The following is a 17,405-nucleotide window of genomic DNA, read 5'->3' as shown; positions in this document are numbered from 1 at the left end:
TACAGAGAAGCTAACTTTCTTTACCTTACATGGCTAACAGTTTAGGTTGGGCAGAAGTTCGAATCCCTCTATTCCTTATGAAAAGAAGCACATGTTCAAATATTTTTGTTCTAAATCAGAATGAACCACCGCTAAAGTGTGGGAGTGAGAAAAAGGGCTATGAACGAGTTTATTGATACAGGACAGATTAAGATGGAGGTTATCCCTCCACCAACAAGCTTTGATAGGAGCCCACTTGTGCAGTGATTGTCTGGCGGTGTTCACATTGAAAGTTAAACTATAAACAATATTGGTAGTCTTACTAACAGCCAGTCATATCCTCATCGCCACTCACAGGTAGAAGTTACAAAATGTGCCTCAAACTTGTTTGATGCCCTTCCCCCATACAGGGCACAGTCATGTTTCTGCGCATTCTTTCCACATGTCTTCTTAGGCATTGCTTTGTAGCAATCATTTGTTTTTTTTTCTCAGTGGGTATTCTCTGACAAATCAATGTACTTCTGGCACTAAAGCATGACAGATTTATCCTGGGAATTTCCATATGCAATGTCAAATAACAGACAATTGTGAAAGCTGTGCAACAGTCATGGTAGAATGTGGTTTCTCCCCTTGGTCTCCTCACATGCCAGTTCAGATTGGAACAATTCGTGAAACGTTTCCAACAATCCTGACAGCATGATGGTGTATCGCTCATCTGTCACGTGACCGCTAGTGCTCAAAGATCTGCTACTAAAGCGGCAATATGATTTCCCTCATAGCGTAGTCGGATTATGATTTGCCACTAATGACAGCGATAAGGCTTCCCCCCTTTTTTGAATCCTAACGTGAGAACTCCCGATCACCACTGAGCAAAACATTTTCTACAGACCTGGCAGCGATATTTCTCCCCTGTGTGAATCCTCATGTGGATTTTCAGACAAGTGCCAAAATGAAAACAATTGCCACAATCGTTACAGCTAAATATGTATCCCCTGTGTGGATCCTCGTGATAATTCAGATAGCCAACTTCTACGATTTGCGCAGGGGCTGAGAGTCACTTGTTTTCTCTGTGGAATCCTCTTCCTTAGATTCTGTTTTGATCTGTTCAGTAGAGGCCATTTTGTCTTCATATTCTTCACTTTGGGTGTGTGAGGACTGAGTTCACCCAGGCAGGAGTGAATACTGATTCTTCCTCCTCCTGGAAGATCCTGAATTCCTCCTGTTCCTCTTTAATCTGTATGGGGTTCCAGTCATCTTGCCCCAGACTGGGGCTCAACTCCTGCTTACAGTGCTGCTGCTCAGGGGAAAACTCCTCTTCAGAGACGATGATCTGCTGGAAAGCTGAAGGAAAAAGGATGAATTAGAACTGAAAAGCCGATAAGATAGGGGTTTCTGAATTGTCTTGTCAGGCGGTGCTCGTCCTTTAACCGACAGTGTAGGTGATTTTTGAACTGACATAAGACAATGGGGTCTCTGTTACAGGATAGGTTCAGCCTTTTACAGCGTAATGCAAGTTGGTTCCTCACCTTGAAAGTAGTTACAAACTTCAGCAAACTTATACCACAACTAGCTAAAAATCTATGGAAGGGATAGAGGCAACTGTGCAATGCCAAATCAAATAATTGTTGACTTCAGAGGATATGGCCTTGAACTTTTGATCTGTGCTGTTGTTGTGGAAAAGTTTTTCATTAAGACAGGAGGCATATTCTGCCCGTTTTTGTTTTTTTGCCTCTATCCAGTTAAGTTAGTAAAGAGGACACCGGCGTCTTTTTTGCAGTCTGAATGGAGGATGTTTAATGTACTCTCTGGTAGCAGGGAAATGAGTGTGCTAGCAAATGTACAATGCCTTTCTAAATGATAGTGGAACTCTCAGACCGGTAAACAGCGACCATTAGTGGCTGTTCAGGCTACAAATTATGCAGAGGTGGGCTGCTAGTGACCCAGTGGAGCTTGCTCGTTGGGTAGGCATTAGGGCTGGGAATTCAGGTTTCTCACGATACGATTCTTAGGTGCCGATACGATATGTATTGTGATTCAATGTTCCAAGCATAATGATCAATATATTGTATGTCTGCTGCAGAGAGACGAGAGCATTTTAGTTTTTGATCAGTCATGGAAGTAAAAGTGCATGTTAGCTCAATATTTAAAAAGATGGAGAAAAAGCTATAGGATAAACTCCAGTTTGGTACAGCCGACTAACGCCACATATCGGAATATGTAAGTAACGGGTATTAATATCCGACAGGGCTGTGACGGTCATGGAATTTTGGATGACCAATCACTCTAGGACGCCCACGAGCCTCGTCTGAAGGTAGCCTGGTACCAGTTTAACTTTTTTTTATGGAAGAATATATGGTAGTAGTTTAGTGCCTAAGAAAAGGGGATAAATGTGTTCCCCCCCCAAAATCTGGATACTTATCTCTTATATAGGAAAGAAAGTGGTCCCTGAAAATTGCATACTATGTGACGTGTACCACACCTTTCCTCTGCTGTGTGTGCAACTTGTTAGCTGTCACTCAAATGGCGAGGGGCTGAAGCTCATTGGCTAGAACTCAAATTGCTAGGGGTTGGCCCACGTGGGGGAAAAGGGCGCAGCACAGCATCCAGAAAAACAGTTGCTTTAAAACTACAGATTTTGTGCTTAATTGAGGTAAAAAAAAAAGTAATTATGATCAGATTATGCATGTATGAAGTAAACATTTACACATCCAGTCAAAAGTAGGAGGTTTAAGAAAGACTTACTAGTCAAAGTGCCGGTTCATGTCTTTAAATGGATTTAAGACAGGTCCAGCCTGGTTTATGGAACATTTAGTGGAAGAGTTTAAGCTGGCTGTGTAGCTAAAAATTTGATCAATGGGTGCAAGGCTTTAGTGAATACAGCACACTTTGCATGAGCCACATCAGTTAACATCATTTGAATGAACATTGTACATTACCATGGATCATCACAATACCTGTCAGCCATTGTAAGTGTACCCATGCGTTTACCAGTCAAATTGACAGGGTTAGATTCCAAGCCCATTCATGTGTGTGCTGCATGGAGGGGGGTGTCGCCTAGGCAACTGTAGACTTGTTTTCTACAACACCTTGGTTGTTTCAGCAAGGAGAAACAACAAGTTAACACGTTAAACGTACAAAATGCCCGCCGTCCCGTCTTCAGTCAGCTGTTCCTTCCACACATTTTAATTTTCATGACGGTCTTCATCCATAACCGTTGGTGACGCGGTTATATTTTAACGATGAAAAGGCTCTGTCTGAATTAAATAAAATGAGGACTAAGAGTCAAACGCCTAGCGGTCCCAGTAAGAGAGAAAAACCCCACCAGCTGACAATCGAGAATGAAATGGAGCAGCAATGTTCCTGCGCTGCAGGGTATGTCTCACCATAATTTAAAAAGCAAGCGCATACTATATTGTGTACATCAGTTTATGCTGTAAGTCAAATTGGCGGTTAACGTTAACAAACATACCGTTTCATGCTAGCTCCACTGGTTACTGCTTTTATGTGGCTGGGCTAATCCATACCCTGGACCTTTGGAGAGCCCAAGATGAAGTGCCCAGACCAATAAAGGTTTACAGGTTGTCATTACCTCTGTCCAAAAGCTGATGAGACCTACGCTCTCAAACCTAATCGTGAGCACTGCTACCAAATTATGGGACAGATGGGAATCACAAGGATGCCGTGATGTGATTCTTTGTCAGGTGTAACAATGACCTTCCCCTAGCCTGTCCACTTTGATGCAGAAAAGTGGGAGAACAAAAGCAATCTGGACTGCGTTTTTTTGTTGCATTTCCTGCCGGCCCGCTGCATAAGATCTGTGGCAATGAATGCGGCACACACCCATTTCAATGACCTGGTTTCCTTCGTTGAGGTATCAATTTCGGTATCCTCTGGTGTAGGTCTCTTCTGTGTGGTGGTGGAAGCTGCATCTTGCGATCAGATCTTAATCTGTAGATACATGTGATGATATACACTCAGTGGCCAGTTTATTAGGTACACCACCGTTCACAAAAATGGTTAGCTCTTACAGACCATGAGTCACGTGGTTGTGGCTTGCTGTATAAAGCAGGCATCGAGGCATTCAGTTGCTGTTCTTTTGAACATTACAATGGGGAAAAGAATTGACCTAAGTAGGGCTATCTCCGACCCAAACAAATATCAATCAATTGGTTGAAATTTTCAAATGTATGTGCATATAGACATTTACATTTTAGTCATTTAGCAGACACTCTTATCCAGATGGACTTACAGTAGTGAATGCATACATTTGTCCTTTCGTACTGGTCCCCCGTGGGAATCGAACCCACGACCCATGCGCTACCAACTGAGCCACACGGGACCAGACACACCCTATGTGTTTTAATAGAATCAACGATATATGCATTGCGCTTGTCTGATGCTTTAAGCTCCCTGTTTGATTAAATAAGACACTAATGACTCAAGAGGGAGCCAAAGACCAAGATTACCAGAAGAAAAAAAAAAACTTAACCTGACCCAACTATTCTCCTCCAGCTCCTGCCATTACTCTCCTGAAGTTGCCAGTAATAGGCTACACGAGGAGTAGGCAACCTTTCTCATGTGGAATGACCATTTATCTTACCATTTCAGCAGATCTGTGTGCCAGTTATGGTTTTCATATGCACATTTTCGTGGAACAGTTGTTTCATTTCATTTATAATAACATCTTCATATCTCAAAATCATTGTCATGTGGTCAGTCAATTGTATCTAAATGAAAATTATACAAAACTAAAAAATAACTTATTTCCATTGCCAACAATGTAAAAATAGACTAGAAAGCCCACACAAAAAAATATGCTGCTAAAAATAAATATCCTATAAATTTACATTTACGTCATTTAGCAGACGCTCTTATCCAGAGCGACTTACAAATTAAATCACATTGGCCATGCATAGCCAATCTGCAACGAACTTGAAACATTGTATCAACTACTAACTTGGGTCCAGCCTGAAGTTCCTTGCAACACTGTAAAAAATGATCTGGGCCCTAAGTTTCCCATGCAGACCAAGCTGTAGGTTATTTGTGCAAGGAACAAGAAGTAATCAGCTAGGCCTATTTTATGTTTCCACTGGATCAGAGAATGACACTTTTCACGCTGAGTGGTTATCGAAAAGGGTGAGAGCTGGATTTTTTTTTTTAAATACATTGAGGAATTGTCATTTTCATTGGATGTAAAAACAGACTTTGTACAGATGACAGTGCATGTCAGAGCAAAAACCAAGCCATGAGGTGGAAGAAATTCTCTGTAGAGCTCCGTGACAGCATTGTGTCGAGGAACACATCTGAGGAAGGGTACCAAAAAATGGCTGCAGCATTGAAGGTCCCCAAGAGCACGGTGGCCTCCATCTTTCTTAAATGGGAGAAGTTTGGAACCACCAACACTCTCTCGAGCTGGCCGCCCGGCCAAAAACGGAGCAATTGGGTGATAAGGGCCTTGGTCAGGGAGGCGACTTAGAACCCGATGGTCACTCTGACAGAGCTCCAGACTTCATCTGTGGAAATGGGAGAACCTTCCAGAAGGACAACCATCTCTGCAACACTCCATCAATCAGGCCTTTATGGTAGAATGGCCAGATGGAAGTCACCCCTCAGTAAAAGGCACATGACAGCCCGCTTGGAATTTGCAAAAAGGCACCCAGAGGACTTTCAGACCATGAGATACAAGATTCCCTGGTCTGATAAATAAGATTTAACCATTTGGCCTGGATGCCAAGCATCACGTCTGCAGGAAACCTGGCACCATCCCTACGATGAAGCATGGTGGTGGGAGCATCATGCTGTGGGGATGTTTTTCAGTGGCAGGGACTGGGTGACTAGTCAGGATCGAGGGAAAGATAAACAGAGCAAAGTACAGAGATCTTTGATGAAAAGCTGTTTCAGGACCTCAAACTGGGGCAAAGGATCACCTTCCAACAGGACAAAAACTCTAAGCACACAGCCAAGACAACACAGGAGTGGCTTCGGGACAAGTCTCTGAATGTTCTTGAGTGGCCCAGCCAGAGCCCAGACTTGAACCCGATCCAACATCTCTGGAGAGACCTGAAAATAGCTGTGCAGCGACGCTCCCCATCCAACCTGACAGAGCTTGAGAGGATCTGCAGAGAAGAATGGGAGAAACTCCCCAAAAACAGTTATGCCAAGCTTGTAGCTTCGACAAAGTACTAAGTAAAGAGTCTCAATACTTATGAAAATGTGATCGTTTTTTACCTTTAATAATTTGCAAAAATGTTTTTGCTTCGTCATTATAGCGTATTGTGTATAGATTGAGGGGGAAAAAATGATTATCTATTTTAGAATAAGGCTGTAATGTAACGAAATGTGGAAAAGGCCAAGGGGTCTGAATACTTTCCGAATGCACTGTATATGTTTAATATTACATAAACATAACATGTAAAATATGCCATGACTTTTTCCCTCTCTGTCGGGTTAAGGTACTTCATTATTCTTACAATTACTACTAAAGTTAAAAAGACATTGGATTGGTGTAAACTTGGGAAACAGTTTTCTTCCACCATATTTCTTTGACCAGTCTAGGCGCTTATCCTTTCAATTTATAATTGAAACCAAACCTATGTCCTGGCCATCAAGTTGTATGGAGTCGTCTCTACTGGCTAAAAGCCTGTGTTAGCATGGGCAGTGTCTTTGAGGACTTTCGCCATTTTGATTTCATCAACTTCCCAATTCATTGTCTGTTCCTTCCTGATGACCCAGTTGGAGTCCTGATGCCAGGTCATCAGGAATAATCAGCCTATGAATTTTACTCATGAAGAAGAAAATTGACTTTTTAGACGAGATGACCTCAACGGCACTGCCCATTCTCTCACAGATGCCATCGTGACACAGATACAGAGATGTTATGTCTACGGTCCAGGCCCATCACATGACATCCTAAAAAACTAAACTATAGGCCAACAACAAAATGTCTCCTGACCTTCCACACATAGAAATGTTTATTTTGTTTTTAGTAACCTATCAAAACTCAAACAAAATAAAAACTTGCAAAACAAGTCAAACTAACTCCAAATAAACTACATTTCTAATCAAAACAAAAAACGAATGTTAAATCACAAAACTGTAATAACCTTGCAGCGATCACAAGCGGCTGTTCAGGCTATAAATGATGCAGAGGTAGGCTGCTAGTGACCCAGCGTGAGCTTGCTAGATGTAGCCTAGGCATAAAAATAATGTTGCTTAGATTCCTGCTAACCGAATTAAACCAACATTGTCAATGTTTCTAGAATGAATGTTGAATAACGGAGGAAAAAAGAAAAAAAAAAAGTAACACACCTGCTCTATACAACTTTATCTCAGGTTTCAGGATGATGTCAAGCAGCCCCTGTAGACGTCGGTTGTCCTCTTTCGATAGATAAACGTTGTCCTGGTACTCTGATATCGTTTTTTGCAACGGCTCTGAATATCTCCTCCGCAGCGCCTGTACATCGTTGGTTAAAAATCACTCTCAACAACTCCAATTTAGACATTTTTCAGATAATGCCAATGGCTAGCTTGTGTTGCGTTCCGTCACCCGTGAAGCCAACAAGAGTAATGAAGCACTTCCGGGTCAAGTGTAATTATTTCAAAGTTAGTCATGTGAAACTGTAAAATGAATAAAAGGCTAAAATGATTATTATCAACATATCTTATACTAGTTACAAAACACATGGACCTCGAAGTGATTCTGAATTTTTTTTTTTTCATTTTTTGAACAGGGCTCCCACACTTTCAAACTTTTCCATAAAATGTTTTATCATGATTTACAAGGAAGACGGTACTCAATAGGTGGCAAAACACACAATAACTACACACCGAAGTAGGTATTATACATGCATAAACAATGTATCAATTCCCTAGGTGAAAATCCAGTTTGTTCAGGTAGAGAATGGCTACTGGTGTCTAGTGGGCTGAACTGTTATCTATGGTTTCTACTGGATTCAATAGGACCAGTTTAAGTGACCGTTTGAGCTAGACTCTTTTACAGCTTGCATCAATGTGGATTTCATCAGATCAAGATAATTATATCACTATAGTTGGACCAATTTATTTGACAGATATTGTGCAGTGATTGCCTGGCAGGGTTCACATGGAAAGTTCTAAAAGGAGACTAATATAATCAAGTTAAAATCTATGAACAATAGTAACTTGTCTGTCTGATGCCCTTCCCTACACAGGGCAAAGTCATGTTCCCGTACATTCTCTCCATGTGTCTGCTTAAGCCTTTGTTTTGAAGCAATCATCACTTAGCCTAAATAGTTTCTTCTCAGTGTGTATTCTGATGACAATTCAATGCATTTGACAGACACTTGTAAGATTCCTCCCGTGTGAATGTCTCATACACGATGTCGAAAAAAGGCAGTCGTGAAATATTTTCTAGTCGTGGCAGTAATGTGGTCTCTCCTCTCCGTCTCCCCAGCCGATTCAGATTCAAACAATTTGTGAAATATTTACAACAATCCTGACAGCAATATAGTTTATCGCTCATGTGATTATCCTCATATGAACTCATGTGACTACCGCCAGTGCTGAAAGATCTGCTACTATAGCGACAATGATGTGATTTTCCTCGTGTGGATCCTCATATGCGTTGTCAGATTACCTTTATGACGAAAATATTTGCCACAATGATGACAGCTATAAGATTTCTCCCCTGTGTGAATCCTAATGTGAGAACTCAGATTACTAGGACGAGCAAAACATTTGCCACAGACCAGGCAGCGATGTGGTTTCTCACCTGTGTGAATCCTCCTATGAAGTGTCAGCTCACCAACTCGAAAGAAACATTTGCCACAATCATGACAGCGATGAGGTTTCTCCCCTGTGTGAGTCTTTATGTGATAGTTCAGATATCCAACTTGAGAAAAACATTTGCCACATTCACCACAACGATGTGGTTTCTCTCCTGTGTGGGCCTTCCTATGCAATTTGAAGCGGTCAAGCCGAGTGAACACTTTGTCACAATCCTGACAGTGATACGATTTCTCCCGTATGTGGGTCCTCATATGAGAATCCAGTGTTCCCATCTGAGTGAAACATTCACCACAATCACTACAGCAAAATGATTTATCTTCTGTGTGACTTCTCCTTTGCACTGGTGATTTCAGATCCAGGGATTTTCCACCATTCGAGCTTTGTCCTTTTTCTGTCCATGTCTTCTTCAATTTGCACTGGGGATGAGAGTCACTGGTTGGCTCTGAGGAATCATCTTCCTTAGGTTCTGTTTTGATCTCTTCAGTAAAGGCCATTGTGTCTTTGTATTCTTCACTTTGGGTTTGTGAGGACTGAGTTGGGTACTGATCATAGTCACTTTTCACCCAGGCAGGAGTGAATACTGAGTCTTCCTCCTCCTGGATGACGCTGAATTCCTCCTGTTCCTCTTTAATCTGTATGGGGTTCCAATTATATTGCCCCAGACTGGGGCTCCAATCCTGCTTATAATGCTGCTGCTCAGGGGAAAACTCCTCCTCAGAGACAATGAACTGCTGGAAATCTGAAGGGAAGGAGAAAAGATGAGTTAGAAGTTACAAGCTGATGAGCTAGGTACTGATGATCTGACATAGGCTGTCTTAGACCCCATTTATCTTATGTTCAGGATTTTGCACTCATCTGTGCTGTTGTTGATTGGCCCAAACAGTTTGCGTATATAATAGTCAATCATTTTTACCAACAGCCGCAATCTGACTCTAATGATTATAATGGAGAGGGCATAGCTCATTTTTGGTCTAAACAACACTAATGATCCATAAAAAACACAAGGGTAGTACAGCAAGCAACTTTGTCTTCAGTAATCTCTGTTAACTCAGAACTCAAGTCTTGCGTAATTGGTCCGCTGCTCGATTAAGTTCTGGGTCCATACGTGTTAAGAGAAGAGATACTAGAATAAGGAGAGGAACAAGAACGAGGAGCTCCACCCTCTCTCTTTGCAAGTTACGGGCCAAAAGTCCCCTCCCGAAATTCTAAAGATGCTATCCACCTGTGAAATCGTGATTTGTCCCCCAAAAAATAGTGAGGAAAAATCCAAGCACCAGAACCATTCCTGCTCATTAACTATCAGTGCCCATAGTACGAAGACATCTACGGTATCATTTCTGTTTATGTAGTCTGTCCACGAGAGAACGTCTACAGAGGTTGTACTTAATAAACATGGATTTTATATTGTTTATTCTATTCATATTTAAAATTATTATTATTGACTGCAAATTACTTCTTAAATTTCTCTCGCTATATGAAACCTGCACTATTGATTGTAGAATTAGAATCCTAGAGCGGACAAAGCCCAAACCCCCGACCAAACCTGATATTTGACTGCACACCGCACATGAGAGTGGTTTCATGTGACAGAGATGGCCACCAGCTGCATTAAGTACTGCAGTGCATCTCCTCCTCATGGACTGCACCAGATTTGCCAGTTCTTGCTGTGAAATGTTACCTCACTCTTCCACCAGGCACCTACAAGTTCCCTGAGTTTTCTGGGGGAAAATGGCCCTAGCCTTCACCCTCCGATCCAACAGGTACCAGACGTGCTCAATGGGATTGAGATCAGAGCTCTTCGCTGGCCATAGCAGAACACTGACATTCCTGTCTTGCAGGAAATCACGCACAGAACAAGCAGTATGGCTGGTGGCATTGTCATGCTGGAGGGTCATGTCAGGATTAGCCTGCAGGAAGGGTACCACATGAGGGAGGAGGATGTCTTCCCTGTAACACACAGCGTTGAGATTGTCTGCAATGACAACAAGCTCAGTCCGATGATTCTGTGACTCACCGCCCCAGACCATGACAGACCCTCCACCTCCAAATCGATCCCGCTCCAGAGTACAGGCCTCGGTGGAACGCTCATTCCTTCGACGATAAACGCAAATCCAACCATCAGTCCTGGTGAGACAAAACCGCGACTCGTCAGTGAAGAGCACCTTTTGCCAGTCCTGTCTGGTCCAGCGACAGTGGGTTTGTGCCCATAGGCGACGTTGTTGCCGGTGAGGACCTGCCTTACAACAGGCCTACAAGCCCTCAGTCCAACCTCTCTCAGCCTATTGCAGACAGTCTGAGCACTGATGGAGGGACTGTGCATTCCTGGTCTAACTCGGGCAGTTGTTGTTGCCATCCTGTACATTGCAATTTATTGCCCTGGCCACATCTGCAGTCCTCATGCCTCCTTGCAGCATGCCTAAGGCACATTCACGCAGATGAGTAGGGACCCTGGGCATCTTTCTTTTGGTGTTTTTCAGAGTCAGTAGAAAGGCCTCTTTAGTGCCCTAAGTTTTCATAACTGTGACCTTAATTGCCTACCGTCTGTAAGCTGTTAGTGTCTTAACGACCGTTCCACAGGTGCCTGTTCATTAATTGTTTATTGGTCATTGAACAAGCATGGGAAACAGTGTTTAAACCCTTTACAATAAAGATCTATGAAGTTATTTGGATTTTTACAAATTATCTTTGAAAGACAGGGTCCTGAAAAGGGGACGTTTCTTTTTTTGCTGAGTTTATAATATCGGTAAGCATATCGGAATCGGACGATATTGCTAAAAATGCCACCGGCCCAATATCTAGTTTAACGCCGATGTGCAAAACCGACGTGAAAGCTAACGTGCATACCTATATAATGTAGGTAGATGACGTAATGACGCCACAAAAATACAGCGCTACACAGAACAAAAGCAGAAAAATACTAAGCGCACACTTCCAACAACTAAACAACTTTGAGCAGTCATTTGAAAGAGTAAGAAAATTTCTGCGAGACAACTCAAAGGTGAAATCCATTAACGCCAAGATAATGGAATTAATTGCCCTTGACAATCAACCGTTCTCTGTCGTGGGTGATGTTTGCTTTCAACGACTGGTCGAGCACCTCGAGCCCTGGTACACACTACCAAGTAGGCGCTATTTTTTAGATGTTGCCCTCCCGGAGTTATACAGTATTGTATAAACGCACATCCGTGAGTGACTTGCTATGGGCGTCACTGCGATTAGCTTCACGACCGACATTTGGACCAGCGATGTCAGCCCCATGAGCATGCTGAGTCTGACAGCACAGTGGGTCAACGAGGATTTTGTACTGAGGAAAGTCGTATTACATGCTCAAGAATATGCTGGTTCTCATACCATTGCTGCCATTTCAACGGCAATTGAGAACATGTTTGAAACACGAACACAATCCTAGCTCCATACGAACAACTGACTCGAGAAATAAGCTCATCAACTGCGTCTGCACAGACGTGATACCCTCTGTCATTGCACTGAAATGCCTGCTTAACAAAACTGCCGACACACACCAAGGGGTTAACCTCTATGGGATCGGTGTCCCCCCGTGAGGACGGTTGAGCTAACGTGCGCTAATGTGATTAGCATGAGGTTGTAAGTAACAAGAACATTTCCCTGGACATAGACATATCTGATTTGGGCTTAAATTCTTGTTAATCTAACTGCACTGTCCAATTTAAGTAACAAGCTCCCTCACGACGCCAGGACAGCGGAGTCAGTCACCACCTTCCGGAGACACCTGAAACCCCACCTCTTTAAGGAATACCTAGGATAGGATAAAGTAATCCTTCTAACCCCCCCCTTAAAAGATTTAGATGCACTATTGTAAAGTGGTTGTTCCACTGGATATCATAAGGTGAATGCACCAATTTGTAAGTCGCTCTGGATAAGAGCGTCTGCTAAATGACTTAAATGTAAATGTAAGTAGCTATTACAGTGAAAGAATGCCATGCTATTGTTTGAGGAGAGTGTACAGTTATGAACTTAAATGTATCAATAAACCAATTAGGCACATTTGGGCAGACTTGACAACATTTTGAACGTAAATGCAATGGTTCATTGGATCAGGATAAAAAACTTTGCACATATACTGCTGCCATCTAGTGGCCAACATCTAAATTGCGCCTAAACTGGAATAATACATTGTGGCCATTCTCTTGCATTTCAAAGATGATATAAAAAAAAACAAATGATTTTTTCTTTGTATCATCTTTTACCAGATCTAATGTGTTATATTCTTCTACATTAATTTCACATTTCCACAAACTTCAGTGTTTCCTTTCAAATGGTATCAAGAATATGCATATCCTTGCTTCAGGTCCTGAGCTACAGGCAGTTAGATTTGGGTATGTCATTTTAGGCGAAAATGGAAAAAAAGGGTCCGATACTTAAGAGGTTTTTAAGAGAGGGATGTGATCTTAGCAAACTATAAAAGGAAATTGTTTCTATAACTTTGTACAAGTGAGTAGTCACCGACCCCTTGAGTGAGATCAGAGAGCGTGTCAGCCTCATGAACTGCCCCTTATGAAGAACTGTATAAAATGAGGGGTTAAGAATTAACATATCAGACCAGAGAGGCGTTGAGCTGCAGCTCACGTCCAAAGTGGTTCGAACTCTGAAATCTCAACACGAGGCAGAGACAATAACGTCACCTCTCGGATAATCAGTGATATGATTAGTTGTCCTAAGTATCTAGAAAAGTAAATTTATGTGGGACCATTCTACTACTCTTCTCAAATCACCGTAGTACGCTACTCTCTTCACCACCATGGGAACCATCGACACGGCTGGCTAGCCTATCTTCAAAGGATCATCCTCCAGAGTGAATGGAAGAATAACAGTAGAAGAGACACGTGGAGACTCCTTTTGGACAATCAGAGCCTGACAAGCGTGCCACACAAATGCCCAACACCCTTTCCAAGAAGGCCTGGTTCCGACAAAAATCCACAAAAAACCAAGACATTTACACGTAAATACATTCATGATTTCTTACTCCAAATGGGCGGCAGTTCGTGTGTAAAGTATATGATAACTGTGAGAGTAGTTTCCAAATGTTCCAAAGTATTATGTCTCTGTCCCTCTCTCTCGTCCTCCCCATCTCCTTTGTAACAAGCCGCCATATTGCGTCAGACCGCTAGTGACCTGTTTTAATGTATTAAGTGTGTATGTTTATCCTGTGTTACCATTTAGTTAGTTAGTAAATAAATAAACCAATTTGTGTACTACTGAATCATAAGTAAGGCTGGGTTTTTTGCAGATGCAGGTTACGACTGTTCAAAATTGTGATGAGGTTATGATTAATACGTTGACTGTTTTATGGATGTGATAGGTAAAGACTTAGAGTTTAATTCAGGCGATGGTAAGTCTTTAAACAACCACTCTCGTGGTGCCCCAAATCCTAATGAGTTAATTGTTACATGATTCATTTAAATCGGGGAACAATGAAACAGTCAGTTGATTAGATAAATAAGTCATGACAGCCTATTAAATCATTGTGAATGACCTTCGTCCATGTCGGCATATGGAGAATTACATTTTTTTTTTTTTTTAATAAGTATTTTAAATTTGGGACAGTTCATCTTCAATTTGGGACGATTCTGGGATGATGAAAAAGGTTAATCTTGAGCCCTGTATGTCGTAACCTAGCTAGCATTGGCCAGATAGAGGAGAGAAAGCTGTGCACAGCGAAGCAGAGGTGAGGACAGAGAGGAACCTATTAACTCCATTACTGGCTGTTCAGAGGGATGGAAGTCTGCAGCCACACATTCTTTTATTTTTTCATAAAACATGACAAAAAGCAAACTGTTGGAGCTTTTGGATTTCTATACTCCAGTTGAAAATATGATTATTTTAGTGCAATGTGCCTTGTATTAATACCATTTTACAAGAATGTTCCGAAAAAACAACATACGTTTTAACCATTCACTATCATGAACCAATAACAAAGGGAGAAATGCAGAGAACAAGGTAAAGCAGTTGGATTTAGATTCATTATGGAGACACCTATTGGATTAATATGGCAACTCCTCTCTTGCTGCTGGAGCTAGTTCTCAGGCCTTTTTGGCTGATTTTAAGTAGTCATTTAAGTGATAATGCCTGAGAAGCCGGTGTTTGGAGGATAGATTGACACGGGGTGTTGCAAACCGTGCCAATATATCCTCCAAACACCGGCTTTGAGGGCATTATCACTTTTATACAACGGGTTACCAACCTATTCAAATAATGATTGACATATTTTCATTAAAATGTTATTTTGATACATTTATTCATACTATTTCATCTTTCCACAAGATAGTCCCGACGACACAAATCTAGGGTTGCTACCCAAGCCGGGGGCGGTCGTTTGTTCTATTGGTTCGGTTACTAGAGACACGACCCAGTCGATCAGTCTTTTTGTTCTGTATCTATGGACGTGACCCAGTCGATCAGTCTTTTTGTTCTGTATCTATGGACGTGACCCAGTTGTTTGTTCTAAATGTTTCATTGTGTATGTTCTTATCCCTTACTTGCTAGATAGCCAACTAAGGCTAATTTAGTCACGTCAAAATGTGCAGCCAGATTAACAGCAACGTAGCCGCATTTGCATTTGTTTAAGCTGTTTTCTAGTGACATTTATTTGGATACATCCATAACGAGCTAATGAGGTGCAATTTGCCTGGCATAGAAAATGTGCTCTCTCGTCAGGACACTTGTTCAGAGGAGCTAGCCAACAACACAGCTAACACAATCACTTCAAACTGCAAACTAGCAGCACCTTTTCGTTTTTCTTTCAATAGTTAAAAAAAAAAAAAATCATATATATCAATATCATATATATATATATCATATAAATAAATCATATATATATATATATATATCAATAAAAATGATGCCAGTTGATTCATGATTTCGACTGGCTGAGAAACACTGCCTGCCTGTCTGTTTCGTCCAGACACGTTCATTACTATGGGACAGCAGGTGATCGAATTTGAATATTGAAACAATTTTGCAAATGTCGGAGAGACAGACAGCAAGGTATATACAAATCTCCGCTGTTGAAAACATGTTAGTCTGAAAGAAATGTGAGATAATGTCTAGATGCTTTTTATAGTGGAGATCCAAGTGTATAAATTGCCTGGCTGGGCTGCTGAGACAGTGGATCGCAGTCAGATGGAACAGAGTAAATTGACTAAATCTATGACATTAAAATGCCTGTGGCAACTTGTGGATTATAAACTGGGCGGTTCGAGCCCTGAATGCTGATTGGCTGACAGCCGTGCTACATCAGACCTACACCACAGGTATGACAAAATATGTATTGTTACTGCTCTAATTGCCTTGGTAACCAGTTTATAATAGCAATAAGGCAGCTCTGGGGTTTGTGGTATATGGCCAATATACCACGGCTATGGGCTGTATCCAGGCAGTTCAAGAACAGCCCTTACACGTGGTATATTAACCAAATACCACACCCCTCAGGCCTTATTGCTTAAATAGACAACGGCTGGAATGCGGTTTTAACCAATCAGCATTCAGGATTAGGCCCACCCTTTTAGCAACCTGGCAACCCTAAAGACAGTTACAAATCGATAGCCCACCTTCATCATCAGCCGCGGGGGAATTGCCGGAAGGACTGTTGGTTCTCGATGAACCACTGGTAACAAGCGTTTGCCCTTCTTTGCAACTCACCGACCTGTACCTCGACTCGGTCAGGCTGAGTTGCTTCTCTAGCATTTTGATTTGCTCTTTGCTTTGAGAGACTTCTACACTTAACGCTCCACAGCAATCCTCTACTAATTTGCAAATCTCTGTCACGGCAGCGGAGGTTAGAATGTCCATGACAGAGCTTATCCGTTGACGTAAAACACTCGTCTCAGACATTTTAAACCCTTGTTTTTTTTTTTTACCGGTCACAATTACTTAGCTAGCTATGAAGATTCTGAACGTTTTTTTGCAGCAGCTTATTCACGAAATAGTAATATTTGTAAATAACATGTGGCTTCTTGTTATCAATGTTTCGCCATCTTTGATAACTGTGTTGTTTCTTGGGCGCGCATCCGGTCAGATTTTAGATAGACAAAAAACTAGAAAGCGCCACCTACCGCGTGGAGACTAAAAGGCGCATTACTTAGTCAAATCTTTGAGCACTAATTGAATTTCGTGTATTCTCTGACAGTAGGAATTATTCCAATTGTTTGCAGAATCATTGTTTAATAACTTAGTAAATAATGTTTTTTATTATGGTTAATGGTTATCAACTTGAATAAAGGATTTAGCACTGGAGTAATCTTAACCTCAGACAAACTATGGGCTTGTATTAGTTTCAAGATCTTGAGGAAAACTTTATTAATGTTGTTAATTTCTACTACATATGCTTATTGTTTTTACCATAGATATAGAATATGGTCAGTCTTTTTTACACCATCACTTACTGGAAACGCTCTTATCCAAATAAGGCTGTAAAAACATTCCATGCAACATTTCTCATCCAAACACACCCCTATATCCAGTCCACACCCTTTACTGTATTTAACAGAGCCTTAGCTGAGCCTAAGACAGGTCTCAGTAAACAGGTAAATTGAGGCTCAATAAATAAAATGGAGGATTCTAGACTTTCTGTTCTCATCTTAAATCTTTTGTCATCCCATTTTATGCTGAAAACCAAAAGCACC

The 17,405-nt window shown here is 41.5% G+C and overlaps 1 protein-coding gene across 1 annotated transcript; it reads right to left on the bottom strand.

The window, feature by feature from the left end:
- Positions 1-142: 142 nt before the first annotated feature.
- LOC106575255 (zinc finger protein 181) lies at positions 143-16,799 on the bottom strand. The gene is made up of 3 exons (XM_014151648.2): positions 16,332-16,799; positions 8,729-9,484; positions 143-1,320 (listed from the first exon to the last, which is right to left on the bottom strand). The coding sequence occupies exons 1-3, from the start codon at positions 16,612-16,614 to the stop codon at positions 1,115-1,117; spliced, it is 1,245 nt and encodes a 414-aa protein (XP_014007123.1). The 5' UTR covers positions 16,615-16,799; the 3' UTR covers positions 143-1,114.
- Positions 16,800-17,405: the final 606 nt, after the last annotated feature.

Source organism: Salmo salar, chromosome ssa17 (genome assembly GCF_905237065.1).
Source record: "Salmo salar chromosome ssa17, Ssal_v3.1, whole genome shotgun sequence".
In the NCBI taxonomy this organism is placed as follows: domain Eukaryota; kingdom Metazoa; phylum Chordata; class Actinopteri; order Salmoniformes; family Salmonidae; genus Salmo; species Salmo salar.
The sequence above is the reverse complement of the archived record's forward strand: the minus strand, read 5'-3'. Positions and strand labels throughout refer to the sequence as shown.